Here is an 18,151-nt window from a genome sequence, read left to right as displayed (position 1 = left end):
TCTTCAAACTTCTTCAAACATCTGACTCAACATATTCAAACTTTCGGGGGGAGGGGGGAATATTCAGTGTAACCCTTGCCCCAAATTGTTACTCAGTTTTTCATCCTGGAAGTAGCTATTTGATAAGTGTTTTCTAACACGGACTAGTCCCAAGGCACCTGAAAGAGGTGTGGTAATACCACTTCTGGATAAACCTACCCTGGACCCGGAGGATTTTAATAATTTTTGCCTTAAAGTAAATGTCCACTTCCTGGGCAAGGTCTTTGAGTGAGCGGTTGCCAACCAGATCCAGCAGTCTTGGAAGAAACTGGTTTTCTGGATCAATTTAAATCAGGATTCAGAGCTTGGCTTGACACAGAAGCTGCCTTGGTCTCCCTTTATGATTACCTGTGTCAGGTAATCTCAGCAGCTTTTGATACTATTGGCCATGGTACCATTCTGGGAGAGACTGGTGTAGGGGGCCATGCTTTGAAGTGGTTCCACTCCTACTTGGACCAGAAGGTAGTACAGTGGTGCCTCGCAAGACGAAATTAATCCGTTCCGCGAGTCTCTTCGTCTTGCGGTTTTTTCGTCTTGCGAAGCACTGCTATTAGTGGCTTAGCGGCTATTAACGGCTTAGCAGCTTAGCGGCTATTAACGGTTTAGCGGCTTAGTGGCTTTAAGAAAAAGGAAACAAACTCGCAAGAACTCGCAAGACGTTTCGTCTTGCGAAGCAAGCCCATAGGGAAATTTGTCTTGCGGAACGACTCAAAAAACGGAAAACCCTTTCGTCTAGCGAGTTTTTCGTCTTGCGAGGCATTCGTCTTGCGGGGCACCACTGTACATACGGAATAATGTGCAGTCCCGTGGGTTCTCCAGTGTGTGGTCTTGCCTCCTCATGCTATTTTAAATCTACATGAGACTGCCATGTAGGGTCATGCAGAGTTTTGGAACACATTGTCATCAGTGTGCCCTGAGGAATGACAGGGTATAAGACTATTGCATCAGTCAGTCAAATTACTTTGACATCAACATTATGCATTATGCATTTTGAGAGTTAAAAAGGCTTTGCAAGGATAGCTCAGTCAGTAGAGTGTGAATCTCTTAACCTAATGATTGTGGGTTCGAGTCCCACGCTGCGCAAAGGATTTCTGCATTGAAGGAGCATTGGACAGACAAGAGTCCCTTCGAACTCTGTGATTCTATCTCAATAATCTTTACAACAGCTGTACAAGAGCAGCCAAGGCCATTATCCCCATAGGTTTAACTACGCTCGTGTGCAATGCAGTGGGCAGAGTGCCCTACCTGCACTGGGGAGACTCTGGTCCAGTCACGATGTCTCAGCCTGATCTGCCTCATAGGGTTGTTGTGGAAATAAATGGGAGGGTAGGAGCTGCATATCCTGGCCTGTGCTCCATGTAAGAATCAGAATCATAGAAATGAAAATAGGGATGTTGTTTTGAATTATGATGATGATGTTAATAATAATAATAATAATAATAATAATAATAATAATAATAATTTGTTGTTATTGTTAATGTTATTGTTATTGTTAATACCCCACCCATCTGACTGGGTTGCCCCAGGCATTCTGGGCAGCTCCCAACATATATAAAAAGATCATTAAACGTTACAAAAACCTTCCCTATCCAGGGCTGGCTTCAGATGTCTTCTCGAGGTTGTATAGTTACTTATCTCCTTGTCTCAGGGGTGGCACAACTGCATAGGGACGTCCTAAGGAAAAGCGGGACATTCCAGGATAAGATCAGAAACCAGGACGGTTTCTATAAATCTGTGGCTGTCCCTGGAAAATAGGGACACTTGGAGGGTCTGGAATCCCGAGGGTCGTCTAGTCCAACCCGCTTGCAATGCAGGAATCTTTTTGTCCAACGTGAGGTTTCGACGCTGCGATTAAGGGCTCTTAAAAATGTAAGAAATAGTAACGCGGAGGATGCTTAAGGGCGGGATGCCGAGTCATAGCAAACAAGAGAATTCCGATGATCCCCTGCTGCTGGCTATTTGCCAGCTTAGGCATTTTTCTCAGGCCAGCCGCTCTCCTCCGCCTCAAGGGGCCGCTGCTCTCGCAGCCAAAAGCTCCCTCCAGACTGCTGGGCTTTGCGCGTTCCGGGCTGCGGAGCTGGGCGCACGCAGCTCGGGGAGGCTTGGCTCCAAAATGCCCGCGTGCTCGCCGGTGCCCAGGGCCGCCGCGTGCCCCGGCTGGCTCTCGTGGGCCCTGCTGTGGTGCAGCTTGGCCTTGGCCCCGGCCGGCGGCTACGTGATCGTCAACTCGGTGTCGTGGTCCGTCACCAACGAGGTGGAGGAAGAGCTGCACAGCTCCTCCAACGAGGAGGTTCTCCCCGCGCTCCTGGAAGACACCACGGGCATCTGGAAGCAGAGCTACCCGGCCTCGGTGTACAAAGAGGTGGAGGAAGAGGAGGAAGAGGAGGAGATGAGGTCCAGGCCGGGGGCGGCGAGGCCGAAGCAGAACTCGTCCCCTTCCCGCATGTTTTCCTACCGGAGAGCGAGCACCAAAGGGGGCACGGAGAGCCTCGCGTCCCACGAGCAAGCGGCCAGGGCGGCCCGGTTCCTGATCCATTCCAGCAGCTGGGGATTCCTGGCCACGAGATCCGCTCAAGAAAAGGTACCACGCCTCTGCTAGAAACCTATATATGTGTGTGTGTGTGTGTGTGTGTGTGTGTGTATATATATATCTCCTCCATGTATACCATATTCACAACAAAATACAAAACTGCAGCATCATAAAATGAGGCTATATATAAAAAATATATATCATAAAAATGAGGCTATATATATATATTTTTTTTAAAAAATACATAGCCTCATTTTATGATGCTGCAGTTTTGTACTTTGTTGTGAATGTCCTCCACCATCCATCCTAAGAACTCTTGTTGAAGGATGGTCTGCTAAACGGCAATAATGATGATAGCACAGGAATGCTGTTTGGGATGGGCTGTTTCAATCCAGGCTTCTGTGCACTCCCAACAGCATCTTGTAAATGCGATAAGCGATTATTCTTGCTCCGTGACAAACCTTCCGATACTAGCTATATAAATGGAACAGCTTTTAATGGATCGTTGCTGTCTCACTGGAGAAATTGGAGAGTGGGGGGGGGTGTTGTTGTTTTACATCTTTAGGAGCCATTTGCAAGGGGCATCATCTGACTGTAAACATAGAGGAGAAGTTGGCATATTTTTTTTTTTTTAAATATTTTATTAAGGGTTTTCTTGTTTTACAGTGTAAGTGTAATGCCTCGTATTTTTTTTTTCTTCCATGTAACAATTTTACAAATCTGTTTCATTTGATGAGGCATTAGGGAGAGAAGAAAAGAAAAAAAGAAAAAAAAGGAAAGGGGGTGGAGGGAGGGGAGATGGATGGGGGTGGGGTCGGGTAGCGGTGTTTCTGTTATGCTTAATGTATGTAGAGTTTGGTGTCAGCGTGCTTGTGTTGTTCACTTGTGTTCCTTTGGTGGTGAGAGAGGTTGGGGTTGGCCTAGGGTGTGATTGTTTGTTTGTGATTGGCTGTGAAGTTGGCATATTTTAACTAAGGATATACAACAGAGGAATTCTGGTATTGCAAGTTGAGTATTTTTAAAACGATGTAAAAGGTAGTTGAAATATGGACCAAATTCCTAAAAGGTGTACGCTATGCAAGATTAGTTTACTACAGTGACACTACAGTCTAGTGTAGTGATAATTTTGAAGCGCAGGAGCTGATCGCAACAGTCCCCACAGCCACACCCCCAAGAAATGTCCAAAAAATGCAAATAGCTGAGTTGATCTATCATTACAGACACAGAAGCGTATGTAGCATAATGCCAAATTTATCAGAATGCCTACAATCCAGTGTATATTTTCCTGGGAGTAAGCTCCTATGTTTTACTGCATGGATTTAATTTGTAAAACACCCTGAGCCTTAACAAAAGATCTCCAGCCATCTTAAATGCATTCTTTATTTTTCAATTAGGCACACACAACCTTACAAAGAAGTACTAACATTTAAACTGCTAGCATGTCTCTTCTTGATTGTTTTCCTCATTCTCTGACCCCTCCATGCAAACAAACTTGAAAGCCTCATGATCACCTCAGTCACTTGCCAGAATAAGAAGGCTCTGCCCGTCACCCTGATGGTCCAGCAGTGCTCCCTTGCATACTGCCTTTTACTGTACCAGCATGGGCATAGCTGGGGGAGGGGGCAGCTGCTCTCCCCTAGATCCACAAATATTACTCAAAAGCATTAAAAGTACTCAATTATCTGAGTACAAGTCATCTGTCCAAGTCATCTGTCAAGAGAGCTATTTGCCGGCCTGGCCAGGATGCCGGCCTGTTATACCTTGACGTGGCATGTGACCCTCACCTTTCCTGAGCCTGCTCCAGCTGAGGAATCACACACCTCCTCCCCAAGGTAGCCAGCCCCACCTGGGCTGTGGGTCCTTGCCTGCCTTCCCTCAGAACTGACAGCTGTAAGTGCTGGAATCCTGAGTTCAGGGGTAGTACGTCCCATTTTGCCACTTGAGGCAAAACAGGAAGTGCCACACCACCACAACCCATGGGACACTGCCCACTGCGGCACCACCTGCCGGTGGCACTGCAGCTGTGCCACCAGCTGTGTCACCACTGCCGCTTCTTGAGCAGCAGTGCCGGCATGGGCGCCAATGCCCTGAAAGAGCTTGCCAAGATCTCACCCAGATCTCATGAGATCCTTTGCTCTCCTTGACGTCTTGCAAGAATTCGATGAGATTTCACAAGATCTTGCAGGACATCAGCACCTATCCTGGTACCGCTTCTCTGGCAGAGGTGAGGAGGGCATGGCAAGAGACGCTCATGAGGGTGCTGCCATGGGGTCATCCGCTGTCTGAGATAGCTACTTCATGGGTGGGCTGGCCTTACCTGAGGTCATTACGGGCATGCACACTGGTATCTGTTTACCTGTAAGCACACACCTTTATTTATTTTAATACAAGTTTCTCAATCTCCCAGATTTGCACAAAACAGCCGCCGTTTGTGTGTGTTGCTCCAAGCCAGGAAACCTAAGATCCACGGGTATTTGTTTACATGTGCACATATACCTCTTGTGATCTACCATCCTTGCACAAAAGAGTAGTCCAAAAATAAGTGATGCCTCACTCCAAAGGAGGTAAGGATTTGGAACTGTTTACATGAAAGGCTGGCTGTCGCTTCATTTCCTCCCCATCTCCTGTACCCAAATATTTTCAATATTATTGAAAAGCATTGAAAGTACTCAATTATCTGAGGTTCTGCCTCCCCCAGCCGAAGCCTGCCCCCCACAATACCTGTGATTCACCAAGAAAAGCTCAGCAGCTTTGATTTCCTAAAAAGAACTCAACAGCTCTCCATTGCATGAAGGACACAGATTTTCCTAGTGAGCTGTGATCTTCTTTCAGGTAGTCTGTGGCACGTCTATAAGAATACAAATAAACATTGTACAGCATTTAGCATGGAGCACTGCAAATTGCCACAGCAGGCAGAAAAATAATTGAGTGATCCAACGAGACCGTCAGCCATTTTCAAGTAGTCTATGAGGGGAAAAGTTTGGGAACCACTGTTCTAAACCACTGGGCCTTTATGGATAGCAATGGTGGACTGTTTCTAGCTGTGCGCTAAATGCGGCTGCAAAAAATAGAAAAAGTTGTATGTGGACCATGTTGCGCTGAGGCTTCTCCATCAAATTTTAAAGCATTTAAAACAGATATTTGTGGAATGCTGCTTCAGTTATGATAGATGTGACTTCCAATATAACATTCTTCCTAAACTTGGGGGTGAGGGAAGGTTCCCCACAGCACCTAAAAACTGAAATCTTGCTACTGAACTAGGGGTGGTTAGCCTATGACAGGCTTCTTCAACCTCGGCCCTCCAGATGTTTTGAGACTACAATTCCCACCATCCCTGACCACTGGTCCTAGCTAGGGATCATGGGAGTTGTAGGCCAAAAACATCTGGAGGGCCGAGGTTGAGGAAGCCTGACCTATGACCTTCCAGATGTTGTTGGAGACCAGCCCACATCAGCCCCAGATGCATGGTCAATATTCAGGGGTGATGGGAGTTGCCATACAGCAATATTTGGAAGGCTGCCAGTTAGCCGCCCTATGATAATACATTATGTACAAACATTATTTGTAACAGCAGGACATCATTGTTTTATTTTCATGGGGTATATTTTAAAGCTCTTGCTTTTGAAATACATTGGTTTACACAAGTAGTTAATGTGAATATTTTCAGTGTCACCGCAGAGAAGGATTTTATATGTAAAAAACAAAATATGCTCTTCTTATTTTTCTCCCTCTACTTCCCAGCTTTATTCTCCCAGATAAAATTAAACATTATGTTGGATGCAGTGGAAAGGTTTAGTGTGTGCTTTAAATGTCCCCATTGATGTCAATGGCATTTAATTTGCTTAACTTTGGCTCCATCGTGCTGGTGTTTTCTTTTTTAAAAGGAAATGTGTATATAAGCATCAGCCTTAGCAGTCTCTAGAAGGCGCTGTTAAAGCAACCTTCTCTCTGTGTGGCAGTGAAATGCAGCGGGTTAGTTGGTAACAGAAGGTCATTAATGAAATATTAATAAAATAAAATATTCCCCATTGTACAATAGAAGTCTGTGCAGCAGAGGTCTGTAATACCATCTTAGGTCTCCAATAACATTATTGGACTATAAAGCCTCAGGTATTATTATTTGTTTTATTGCAAGGTCTTTCAGTAGAAGTGCAGACTTGATGTTAGATGAATGGTTGCCTGCAATTATAATACATAGCTCACGGGGGGGGGGGGGGGGCGCAGAAAAAACTTTGGACTTGTGCCCTTTAAAACTGGAGATTTTCTTGCCTCAGAGTGAACCTAAAGCAGTTCTTTGAAACTAGATGTAAGTTACAAAAAAGCATAATTTGCCATCAGATTTCTAAATAATGGGTTAACACGTTTACTATGAATTGCATTTTTAAAAAATGAGCATTGACGATGTAAGATTATTAATATATCTCTGAGCAACTGTCAGATTTTTTAAATTATTGATTGCAGTGCATTACTAATCTGAAATGTTTCCTCTTTATTGCTTATGTGGAAGACAAATTGCATTTAGATATATAAGAAGTAGCACGTTATGTATGAGATGCACACACAGAGGAGTATTTGTTTGCACTGCAAATTTCTATTTTCTACTAAATTGTTTTGAAGTATTTGTGGGAGGGGGGGTTGTGAGCTGCCTTAGGCATTGCACAGTGGAAAAGCAGGATAAAAATCTTATTTTATTTATTTATTTTTTTAACTGACATTCATTACTTTCCCAAGTGAATCATGTGAAATATAGTTAGGTGAGAATGCTCAGAATTCTGTGTTAGAAATCTCTAGGTCATCTTCACAGAATTACAGTCCTCAAAGCAATGTGAATCTTTACGGTATATATATTCAGTTTTATAAAATCGCCACAAGCCTTAGTGATTCATGGAGAAACATCATTTTTTATTTTTAAAGAGGGTGTATTATTATTTGCAGTACAAACACACCTTTTTAACAAAATAAAAAAAAATCCTTCCAGTAGCACCTTAGAAACCAACTAAGTTTGTTACTGGTATGAGCTTTCATGAGCATGCACACTTCTTCAGATACCTGATGCATGCACACAAAAGCTCACACCAATAACAAACTTAGTTGGTCTCTAAGGTGCTACTGGGAGCATTTTTTTTATTTTGTTTCCACTACGGCAAACGAACACGGCTACCTACCTATATCTACACCTTTTAAAATTATTTTTGTAAAATGCCTGTTGTTGTTGGTTTAACCTGAAAAGGTGAGAAAGCAGGTGAACGATCTACCTGAGCGAGGTTCTAGATTCAGGTAGGTAGTTGTGTTGGTCTGACGCAGTCGAAATACATATTAAAAAAAAATAAAAATTGTCCAGTGGCACCTTAGATACCAATTAAGTTTTGTGTGCATGCACACGAAAGCTTATACCAAGAACAAACTTAGTTGGTCTCTAAGGTGCTACTGGACATTTTTAAAAAATATATTTCTACCTGCGCAAGTGAGAGAGATATACTTTGTGTGTGTGTATGTTATCAATTCTGAACAACAAATCTAATGAAGTACAAACCAGTGGCAGTCAGGGAAGTAGAACTGAATATACTACATTGGTTCTTTTAATTTCTGGCAAGCATCTTTGTAGAAGACATTTGCAACGCTTTCTAAGCACAACTTACTTGGAATTTTTCAGATCCGGGGAGCACCGTTTGGGAATTGCTTATCAATTAGCGATGGCCCCACAGACAATAGCACTGGAATTCCTTTTTTTTATGTGACTCCAAAGGACAACACAGTAGCTGATCTGATGAAAAATTCCGTTGCTTCCCTGACATTGCCAGAGGCAGAAGGAGATATCTGCAGGTACAATGATTATGAGAGCATTAGGTGGTTGTGTTACATAACATGAAGGCTCTTTTCAACTTAAATCACAACAAATATGGTGCTGTTTACTCATTTGCTGTGGGAGATTTACATTTTATTATAGCGTGCGGATGTTGGACTTTCCCAGTGCTCAAGCTGAAATGGGTTGTATTGCTGTTGTTTGCTGAGAAAAGGTGTTTTCCAACTCCTGAGTTTGTATATTCTAAGTGTAACCTATCAGATGGTGTCTGGGACGTCACTGATGTTGACAAGTACCAAGACATGCACATCCATACTTAAGCCCTTTTGTTAACATTTAAGAAAGTTGTTTGCGTTTGAAGCAAAGCACTTAACGGCTGTCATATTTAAGTGACGATATTTTGGTCTAGCCCCAGAGGGAGTATATGTTTGATCTCAGAGCAGATAAAATATACACATGGAGCACCTTGGGGTTGTGTGTGCTGTCATCGACACAGATTGGGTCCATGCACCCACCCGTCTGGTTTTGAGGCCTGGAGGCAAAGCAAGCTCTGACAAGTCCCCAGAACCAGAAGGCGAGAAGCCAAACACATTCTGAGAGCAGCTTGACCATGACCAATTGCTCAGCCTGGGTTTTATAGGACCAGATGGGCCCTAACTCACCCATTCCGTCATGCGACAAGTGCTGAGCAGCTTGGGGGACAGGTGATTGTAAAGGGAAGGACTGTCTTGACCCTTTCTCCACCTGCAGTTTTCCTTCCCCAAGTCATTTCCTCAGCTGCTCTCACTAGACAAGAGCAAACACACATCTAGAATGCTGTGAGGGCAAGGTGGAAAAGTAGTTGGGAGTGTCAACAGCAGCCAATGGGAAAGTAATGGAGCACTCCCTTCTCTGCTCAAACCCCTCCTTTCCCAAAGCTGGATTTCTTTAGAAAAAAACGTCCAGGTTATAGTTGGTTCCATGTGCCTGGATCTAGTTGTCATACCGCCTTATTAGAAACCCAGCCTTTTATGTGTGTATGTATATATAAAAAATTTTATTTTTCAATGCACAACTGAAATTGTGTTTATTTATGCCTGGATACATACAAAAACACTTTTACACCACTAACACACCGGCTTCTTTGATCCTCTCTTCTGCTTTTCTGCTGAAAAATTCTGCTTTCACTATTACAGGCTGTCTGGGCAGTTTCCTCATGCCAGGACTTCGTAGTAACCCGAGCATACAACATCAATAACTGGAGCTAATCCCGCCTGATTTTTTGGCATAGTTGAGCTTCGTCTGCTCACTAACAGGTTTCCAGAGCTTATTCAGATTCACCGTAGGACAGAGGTGCTGGTTTTTCTTCAAGTGGGAATGTCTCATACCAACTTTTTCTAAATAACCAGGATGATATAGTTTGTCAAAATTGATTATGTGGTGGTACATACCCCCAGCATCACCACAGCCTCCAGGATACTCTGTTTCCTGGTGTGTTGCAGTCAGCTTTGAAAGTGCACATAATGCCTCGGGGCATATGGCAGGAACGGAATCCAGAGTCCGTCTTCTGCCCAAATAGGTGATCATTGCTGTCAGACAACTGCCACCTGTTCAGAGGGTGCATATGAGGAAATCTTAGCGCGTAGCAACAAGGAGAAATTAGCAGATGAAGAAACAAGTAGATTCAAAACTCTTTAACAATTCCGTCTGCAGCATGCAAGTGGATGTGAACTCAACTAGAAAAGGGAATTCAATCAAGTGCAGGCATCTCATTTTTAGAAGCTATTGGAATTTTAACTCAGAGCTTTGAAGTGTGGTGTGTGTGTGTAAGAAAGAGAAAGCTCTTTATCGCAAAAGCTGCAGCAGCAAGGAAGTTAACAGTGCCCGGAAGCATAAAGCCAAAGATCAAGAGAAGCTTTTCAGATTATGAATTTTGCTTTCAAGTGAGATTTAGTTTGATGTCCGTACCACACAGATTAGTAAAGCTAATACATGCTTACTAGCTCATATCCTTTAAGGGTGTGTTACGATTTATGGGCCGCAGAGGATGCATGTAAGGTATGCAGTTGTGCTTTTCAAAACATAAAATGAATGTGATGTGGGTTTCTGATAAATTAGCTGCAGTATTTATCTGTTAATATAGCTTTGCCTTCTGTACTGCTGTGGTGGTGGTGGAGGGGATTCAAACTATTTGGGAACCTGGTTTGCATCAAGCTGAGTCATGTTTGAAGACACCCATATCATGCCAGCCATTGTTTGTCCACATATGCTGAACTATTTTGGAGTGAAGATTGCTTAGCACTGGGTCTGAACCCATAAGAGGCTAAATGGGAAGAGAAAAATTGTAGGACAAAAAATTCCACAGAAGTGTTTCAAAAGGCTCAAACTAGGAGCTAATTTCCTGCCCCCTATGCTATCAGCATAACTTCCAACATTTCTCTGATGAAAATAAGGACATCCTATTCAACAACAGGGACGTTGGTGGCACTGTGGGTTAAACCACAGAGCCTAGGGCTTGCCGATCAGAAGGTCGGCAGTTCGAATCCCCGCGACGGGGTGATCTCCCATTGCTTGGTCCCTGCTCCTGCCAACCTAGCAGTTTGAAAGCACGTCAAAGTGCAAGTAGATAAATAGGTACTGCTCCTGCGGGAAGGTAAATGGCGTTTCTGTGCGCTGCTCTGGTTCACCAGAAGTGGCTTAGTCATGCTGGCCACATGACCCGGAAGCTGAACGCCGGCTTCCTCGGCCAATAAAGCGAGATGAGTGCTGCAACCCCAGAGTCGGCCACGACTGGACCTAATGGTCAGGGGTCTCTTTACCTTTATTCAACAACAACAAGAGGAATATTTTTACTATTTCTACCCTGCCTATCTGACTGGCTTGCCCCAGCCACTCTAGGCAGCTTCCAACATATATAAAAACATCACAAAACATTAAAAAAAACCTCCCTATACAGGGCTGCCATCAGATGGCTTGGGTGTCGGCCTGCTGACTAGAGGGAAATTTGAACTAGGATACTGAACTAATACACCATTCTTTAGCCCTACTCTCCTGGGGACTCGTATATAATTATTTGATATAACACTCCAGTATCTGATCCCTTTCTTAATCTCTCTGACTGAGCCATTTGTTGGTGAGAGCTACCACCATGTTTTCCTTTTGCATTGCCACACTGCTGGTTTTTGGCCTGCTTCAAGTCTATGCAAAAGTTGTGTAAAGAAGGAATTTCAGGTTGTAGCTTGCATGACAATCCATGCCCGTCCATTTGCTTGCCTTGTCTTTTCCGGGACATCAGTGCAAATTTTGAAACTGAGCTATCATGGCTTCTCCCCAAAAATCCTGGGAATGTCAACCTTGAGAGGGACCTAGTTGTGGGGAGTAGAAGAACATGGCCTAGAAAGGAATGCAGAGATTCATGGACCACTTTTATTGGTGCAGCCCTCCATGCTGAGGTCTGTTATAGTACACCAGCATAAATAATCTTAGAACTGTTTCATGACAGCTATGAATGATCAGGTGAAACATTCAGTGAAACTCCAGCAGACACTAATAAATTTGATGTTGACAGTACTCTCGTGTAGGCACATACTTTAATAAGCAGGTTGACATGCTCCCTTCCTGAGTCATTCTCAAACTGGGAAATCACATGTGTGAAAGAAGAGGAATAAGTAGGTGGAAAAGAAACAATGCTTTTCAACACATCCTCCACCTAGAATTGCACAACTGTTTTGTTTGTGTTTCTTCACAATCTGGAATTCATCCAGATGTTTAGGCTGCCATTTTGTAACCTGAGAGTAAGCCCCACTGAACTGAGCAGGACTTACTTCTGAGAAGATACATCTAGGATTACGCTTTAAAACTGGGAGCACTTCCAGACTGTTGCCAATTCAGGTTCAGATTCACAATCGCATCCCAGCTGCATTCAGGTTGGCAACTAAAGCTGATCTGAAGGGTGTGCACAACAAACCGGTTCCCTCCCTGCCCCTGCCCCCCCATGTGATGAGGACAGAGTTGGGGAAAGGCATTGCAAAATGTGGGATAACATTTGCTTGAAGCAATGTTGCGTAACTCCCCCCATCCACCACCCCTGCAAATTCAGAATGCATGCTCAATAATTGGCTAGTGTAATCTAACCTCCCTGCAATCAAACTGGGATGAATGCCCAATAACAGGTTACCTGTTATTACCGGAAGCACCCTAGTTTAAGCATAAGTACTGTTGTTGTTGTTGTTGTTACTATTATTATTAATTAAATTTTTATACCGCCCTTCATCCGACGATCACAGGGCGCTTTACAATATAAAGCACAAAAATACATAAGGTAAAGGGACCCCTGACCATTAGGTCCAGTCGTGGCTGACTCTGGAGTTGCGGCGCTCATCTCGCTTTATTGGCCGAGGGAGCCGACGTACAGCTTCCAGGTCATGTGGCCAGCATGACTAAGCCACTTCTGGCGAACCAGAGCAGCCCACGGAAACGCTGTTTACCTTCCCGCGGAGCGGTACCTATTTATCTACTTGCACTTTGACATGCTTTCAAACTGCTAGGTTGGCAGGAGCAGAGGCCGAGCAACGGGAGCTCACCGCGTCGCAGGGATTCAAACCGCCGACCTTCTCATTGGCAAGTCCTAGGCTCTGTTGTTTAACCCACAGCGCCACCCGCATCCCTAATACATAACATAGTAACAAGGGAAAAAAATTGTCCCCCCACCCCTCAACGTTCAAAAGACCACAGACTGTTGAATTAGCCAAAGACCTGGATAATATGGAAACACCTCTTACATTGCCCTGTGACAGTAGTATCCAACCTGGTGACTCCAGATGCTTTTGGACTACAACTCCCATCAACCTAAGCCATCAAGGTGATGGAAGATCCAACATCTTTTCAAGGGCACCACAATGGGTTCTAGCGGTCTATGAGAATTTAGTACAAGCTTATTTCTCTCCACTGCGCTAAACTAAATGCTGTTCATAAAACAGGCACACTACAGCTGCCTAAAGAGGCAGAACATAGGAGAAAAACAAGCTATTCTAGACAAACGGAAGCAGTACGCTATTATTCTTTCTTGTAGGTATGCTAATAGTGAAGTGCTGCGGGAGGTTGGACCTACAGATTTGGGATGCAGTGCACAAAGCATTTAATCTGGAGAACTCGCATAAATTTCAGCTGGATGGTACAATAGAGAAACTAATCCAGAATATATGGTTTGTGAATGACAGCTTTTATTGCACACAGGCTGCAGCTCCCTAAATCAGATTTGCTAGAGTCATCTTCTTATACGATATAGTGAATACAGTGCAACATGCATTCAGCGGGGCTTACTCGCAAGAAAGTGTGCCTAGAATGGCAGCCTGAACCAAGTATAGTTCAAGTGAGGGGAAATTAATTCCAGTTTCTTATTACTCAGAAATATATTGCTACGAGCAGCTTTTCAAATCTGTAAAGTTAAGGATGCAGTCCTATGCAAGCTTATTCATGTGTATTATTATTTACTGAATTTATATACCGCCTTATAACCGGAGGTCTCAGGGCGGGTCGCAGAATAAAAGCAAAATATAAAACAACAAAATACATACTCAAAATAAAAACAACAATCCAATAACACCCCCCCCCCAATAAACACAACGTGACTTTGATTTATGCCTGCATATTAAGCAATAACCTTCCAGTGCACGTGGGATAAAAGTAGAAACGAACAATAAATAGAAACTGGTATTAGTTCTACTGAACCTGTTGTGACTTCCTTTCCTGGTATTGCTATATGTTACCCAGTCGTTGATGTTGTTCTTACATAAAGAGCAGCAAAGAGTTTAGTATAAATTTGTTATAGTAAGACAGATAACCTGAATCTTTAGGGGATCAGCATAGCAATACCTCTTTGTACCAAACATTAATAAAACTATTTTATTTCAGCAAGGGTTGTGATAGTGTTAAAAACAAATGGTTTGTATCTATACCTTCTTTTTGAGAATACAATGCTGGTTAATATTTGTCGTGGGCATCTGTTGTGTGTCTCAATGATTCCCTAATTTTTTTTATAACAGATAATGGAATTTTGTTGAGAATCATTGCCTTTTGTGAGACACGGTATAGACGTCTTCATTCGCCCTTATATTATTGCCTCCGACACCCCTATCTATATCACTCATATCAGAAATGTGTAATATCTGCCCTTCAGAATAAACTGGTACGGTCTGATCCATATTTTGAAGACTGCTTAAGTTTACATATGAAGTTAACACATGTAGATCTGCAGGTACAAGTTCTGAAGTGCAGTAACACAACTTTTGAACAAATGGACTGTAGTCCACTAAAGCGTATACCAGCCTTCAGCAACCAGGGTGTCCTCCAGAATTTGTGGACTACAACTCCCATCAGCTCTAGACAGTACAAGCTACTCCTGGCTGGGATTGATGGGAATTGTAGTCCACATGAAAGGTGCCATGTTAGCAAAGACTGGTTTACGCCATAATAAATTAGTTAATCTTTAAGCTGCCATATAACATAAACACTTTTCTTTGCTTACAGAAAAACAATCGTTGACCCTGATGATCCACGGTGTGTCAGACTTATTCTTACAGGGCAGATGGTGACGGTGCCTCTGGAAGAAATGGAATTTGCCAAGCAAGCATTGTTTTCTAGGTCTGTATGAATCTAATGTTACTGTGCTAACAGGAGGGGTGGGGGGTGAAATGTTAAATAAGGCATTTGGACCAAGAACTGAAGGAATAATACATGAGCATTGTCTCCCCCAGAACAGAACTTCTCCCAAACGCATCTGCTGGCAAGAGCCAAATGTTAATTGAAAACCTGGGTTCCTCCCAGGCACTTTTTAAGTACTTGTAAATCCTTATGGTCAGTGCTTAACTCTCATATTTGAAATCCATGGGTTTTAAAGATACTTTAGCATTGATTGAATAATGTCCAAGGTTAATGTGAGGGAATGCTCGGCAGTACACTAGCTGCCACAACAACACAATCCTACTACACATGTCAGGACGCAGAACTAAGTCCTATTGAATTTAGTGGCGCTTACTCCTGGGTAAGTGTAGCTAGTATTGCAGCCCAACAGAGCAACCCAAACAACAGAAAGCAGGGGTAATTTATGCCAGGGTAATTTGTGTCATGTGTAATTTACCCCTATGGCATACTCAGTTCAAGAGTGGGGCTACTGCTAGCTTGAGCTGGTCTGAGCCTGCAAGGAAAAACAATAGAGTTTTAAATAGTTTTAAAGCAGAGTTTTACTTACACCACCCTTTTTTACCACTGTGGTTTCCGTTGGGTTGCTGGGTCCCATGGCTGAACTGAAAGAGTTTGGAGCAGGAGTAAGTCTCCTCTTGCCTCCCCATGACCCATAACACCCCTTTTTCAGGACGCACCCTGGCCTTGGTTCAGCTGAGCCAGAATGGAGGACTTACAATGGCATATCTACAGCTGATTAGGGACATTAGCTAGAGAGCCACCTCTTCCAAACGCCACTCATCCTGGCAAACCTTGGGTTTGGATTGCTCCCTTAGTCATACTTAGTGCTTCCACCTGTCCTGTGTTTAAAAAGAATGGGTCTGTGAGGTTTTCTGCTTGTCCCACTGCTTTCCCCAGGCAAACCCACAGTTTGCCGCTGAATTGGAACAAACGCCAGTCCACAGAAAACCTGATTGACATTTGCTCCGATTCGTAAACAGCAGGTTTTCCCCGGGGGCAAAGCAGCAGGAAGGACAAGCGGAAATGTGGAAGATAAACACACTCCTACGTCTCACAGTTTTCAGCGGGACTACTCTTAAGTATTACAAAGTCTGGATTCATCCCTGAACGTTTAGGGTTTCTTGTTGTTTGTGCCATGCACATATTTGGGCTTAAATATTTGCTGTCCCAAAGGATAGTAATTACTGCTAGTGTTGAAACTCACATTATTTCCAGGGACCATTGGCTGGAAGAAGCCTTCTGGACCTGCCTTATTCTAACCTGTTTGGCTACCTTTCGTTCTTCCAGGCACCCAGCAATGAGAAAATGGCCTCGCAATTATGAATGGTTCTTTATGAAAATGAACATTGAACATGTCTGGCTTCAGAATTGGTATGGAGGAATTGCCGCCATTGCAGTGGAGGAGTATTTCAAAGCAGTTCTCAGTAAAGCTTGATCAAAATTCCAAATAAGAGGATTCAGTGTTTCATATTTACTTTTGGGGGTGGGGGTGCAACTGTTTTATATTCTATGGTACCGACTATTTATTTAACAGTATTTTTGTGCAAAGTACTTAAAATGGCTCCATTTCTCTTAAATGGAGTAGGTTGACACAGTAAGGGCCTTTGAAATGAAAATGAATGTTAAGGCTGAAGACAGATGATACTGGACTCTTCTTTAAGGTGTTTAAATATTCCTGGATTTTTATGAACATGTATACCACAGGATGTGCTCATTATAATTTTTGAAACTGGACAAGAATCGCGACCCAAAATGAAATGGCTGGTATATATATATATATGGTGGTTATATTACTGCACCTAGTTGTTCACATGAAACTCGAAAGAGCTGCTTAAAGTATGTACAGAATTTTAATTAAGTTGACATTATAGATTCCACCTTTCCTTAGGCACACATTTGTCTTTAATTATCTTACAAAATGCTATACTCTTAAGATGCTTTCAATATGGTTTTGGGACAACTCTGTATCCTAACATGCTTTTCTGGAAGACTAAAGTAGAGGTCAAGTCTTTAACTTTGCTTTAAACATTCATATTGTGGCTGCATTCACATTTAACTGTTGCCTGGTATTGTGAGCCTTAGTGTTGGGCTCATGGACACCCAGTACGTTTCAGTACATCATAGCTAATGTTAACCATGGCTCATAGTTCGGTGGACAGTGCACTGTTTTATTGCTTGGCAGGGACCAGGCACTGCTGGTCTTCCCGCCTCCAGGTTGCTTGACATAATAGGATTTTCAAAATGTCTTAAGGCCATCCATGTGTTGGGATAAAGCCAAAATTGTAATTGTAACTTTTGCCCAGTAGCTGAAGGGGGAGGATATAGATTTTATTCTTCTCAAGGTGCCATTGAAATGTGGTCAAGCAGTTGCCCACAGGAAGCCCACAAGCACAGCAGCAGTCTCCCGATTTTCGCTTCCCAGCAACTGTCTACATTGTGAAGAAGATGGAGTGAACTAGCTGCAACAGCTGAAGTTTTTGAACATTTTCAGAGGCAGGCCATGCCTAACATATTGCCATAATCTTACCTAGAGATACTCATTTCTAGCATATTCCCCACCCCACCCCCAATTAAATGTTACAGATACATCCACACCATACATTTAAAGTACATGATGTCGCCAAGAGTCCTGGAAAAGAGTTATCGCCTCACAGTTACAATTGCCAGCACCCTTAAAGGACAGACGCCAGGAACCAAGTGCCACATAACAAAAGAACATCTCTCCCACCCCACCCACAACGAAGAATCCTGAGAACTGTAGTTTGGAAAGGTTGGGAGTTGTAGCTCTGATGGATAAACTACAGTACCCAACATACTTGGGAAAGGGGAAATTGATTTATTATTTAAACATATATCATGTATACAGCCCAAGGGACAACATGATAAGTATTTAATGTTTGATCTTTTGTTTTTAATATTTTGTTGGGAGCCACCCAGCGTGGCTGGGAAAACCCAGCCAGATGGGTGGGGTATTAATCAGGAATAATAATAATTATTCTTCTTATCCTGATCATACCAATCCAGAAGAGAGCCCTATTGAATTCAACGAGGCTTACTCCCAGGTGTGTCGGGACTGCAGTTTTAGGCTGCGATCCTAC

At 43.2% G+C, this 18,151-nt stretch overlaps 1 protein-coding gene across 1 annotated transcript; it reads left to right on the top strand.

Moving 5' to 3' along the window:
- The first annotated feature begins 1,961 nt into the window (after positions 1–1,961).
- CREG2 (cellular repressor of E1A stimulated genes 2) lies at positions 1,962–17,083 on the top strand. The gene is made up of 4 exons (XM_053384198.1): positions 1,962–2,620; positions 8,223–8,392; positions 14,880–14,993; positions 16,341–17,083. The coding sequence occupies exons 1-4, from the start codon at positions 2,153–2,155 to the stop codon at positions 16,486–16,488; spliced, it is 900 nt and encodes a 299-aa protein (XP_053240173.1). The 5' UTR covers positions 1,962–2,152; the 3' UTR covers positions 16,489–17,083.
- The last annotated feature ends 1,068 nt before the right edge of the window (positions 17,084–18,151 follow it).

This window comes from Podarcis raffonei, chromosome 4, assembly GCF_027172205.1.
Source record: "Podarcis raffonei isolate rPodRaf1 chromosome 4, rPodRaf1.pri, whole genome shotgun sequence".
NCBI lineage: Eukaryota > Metazoa > Chordata > Lepidosauria > Squamata > Lacertidae > Podarcis > Podarcis raffonei.
The sequence above is the reverse complement of the archived record's forward strand: the minus strand, read 5'-3'. Positions and strand labels throughout refer to the sequence as shown.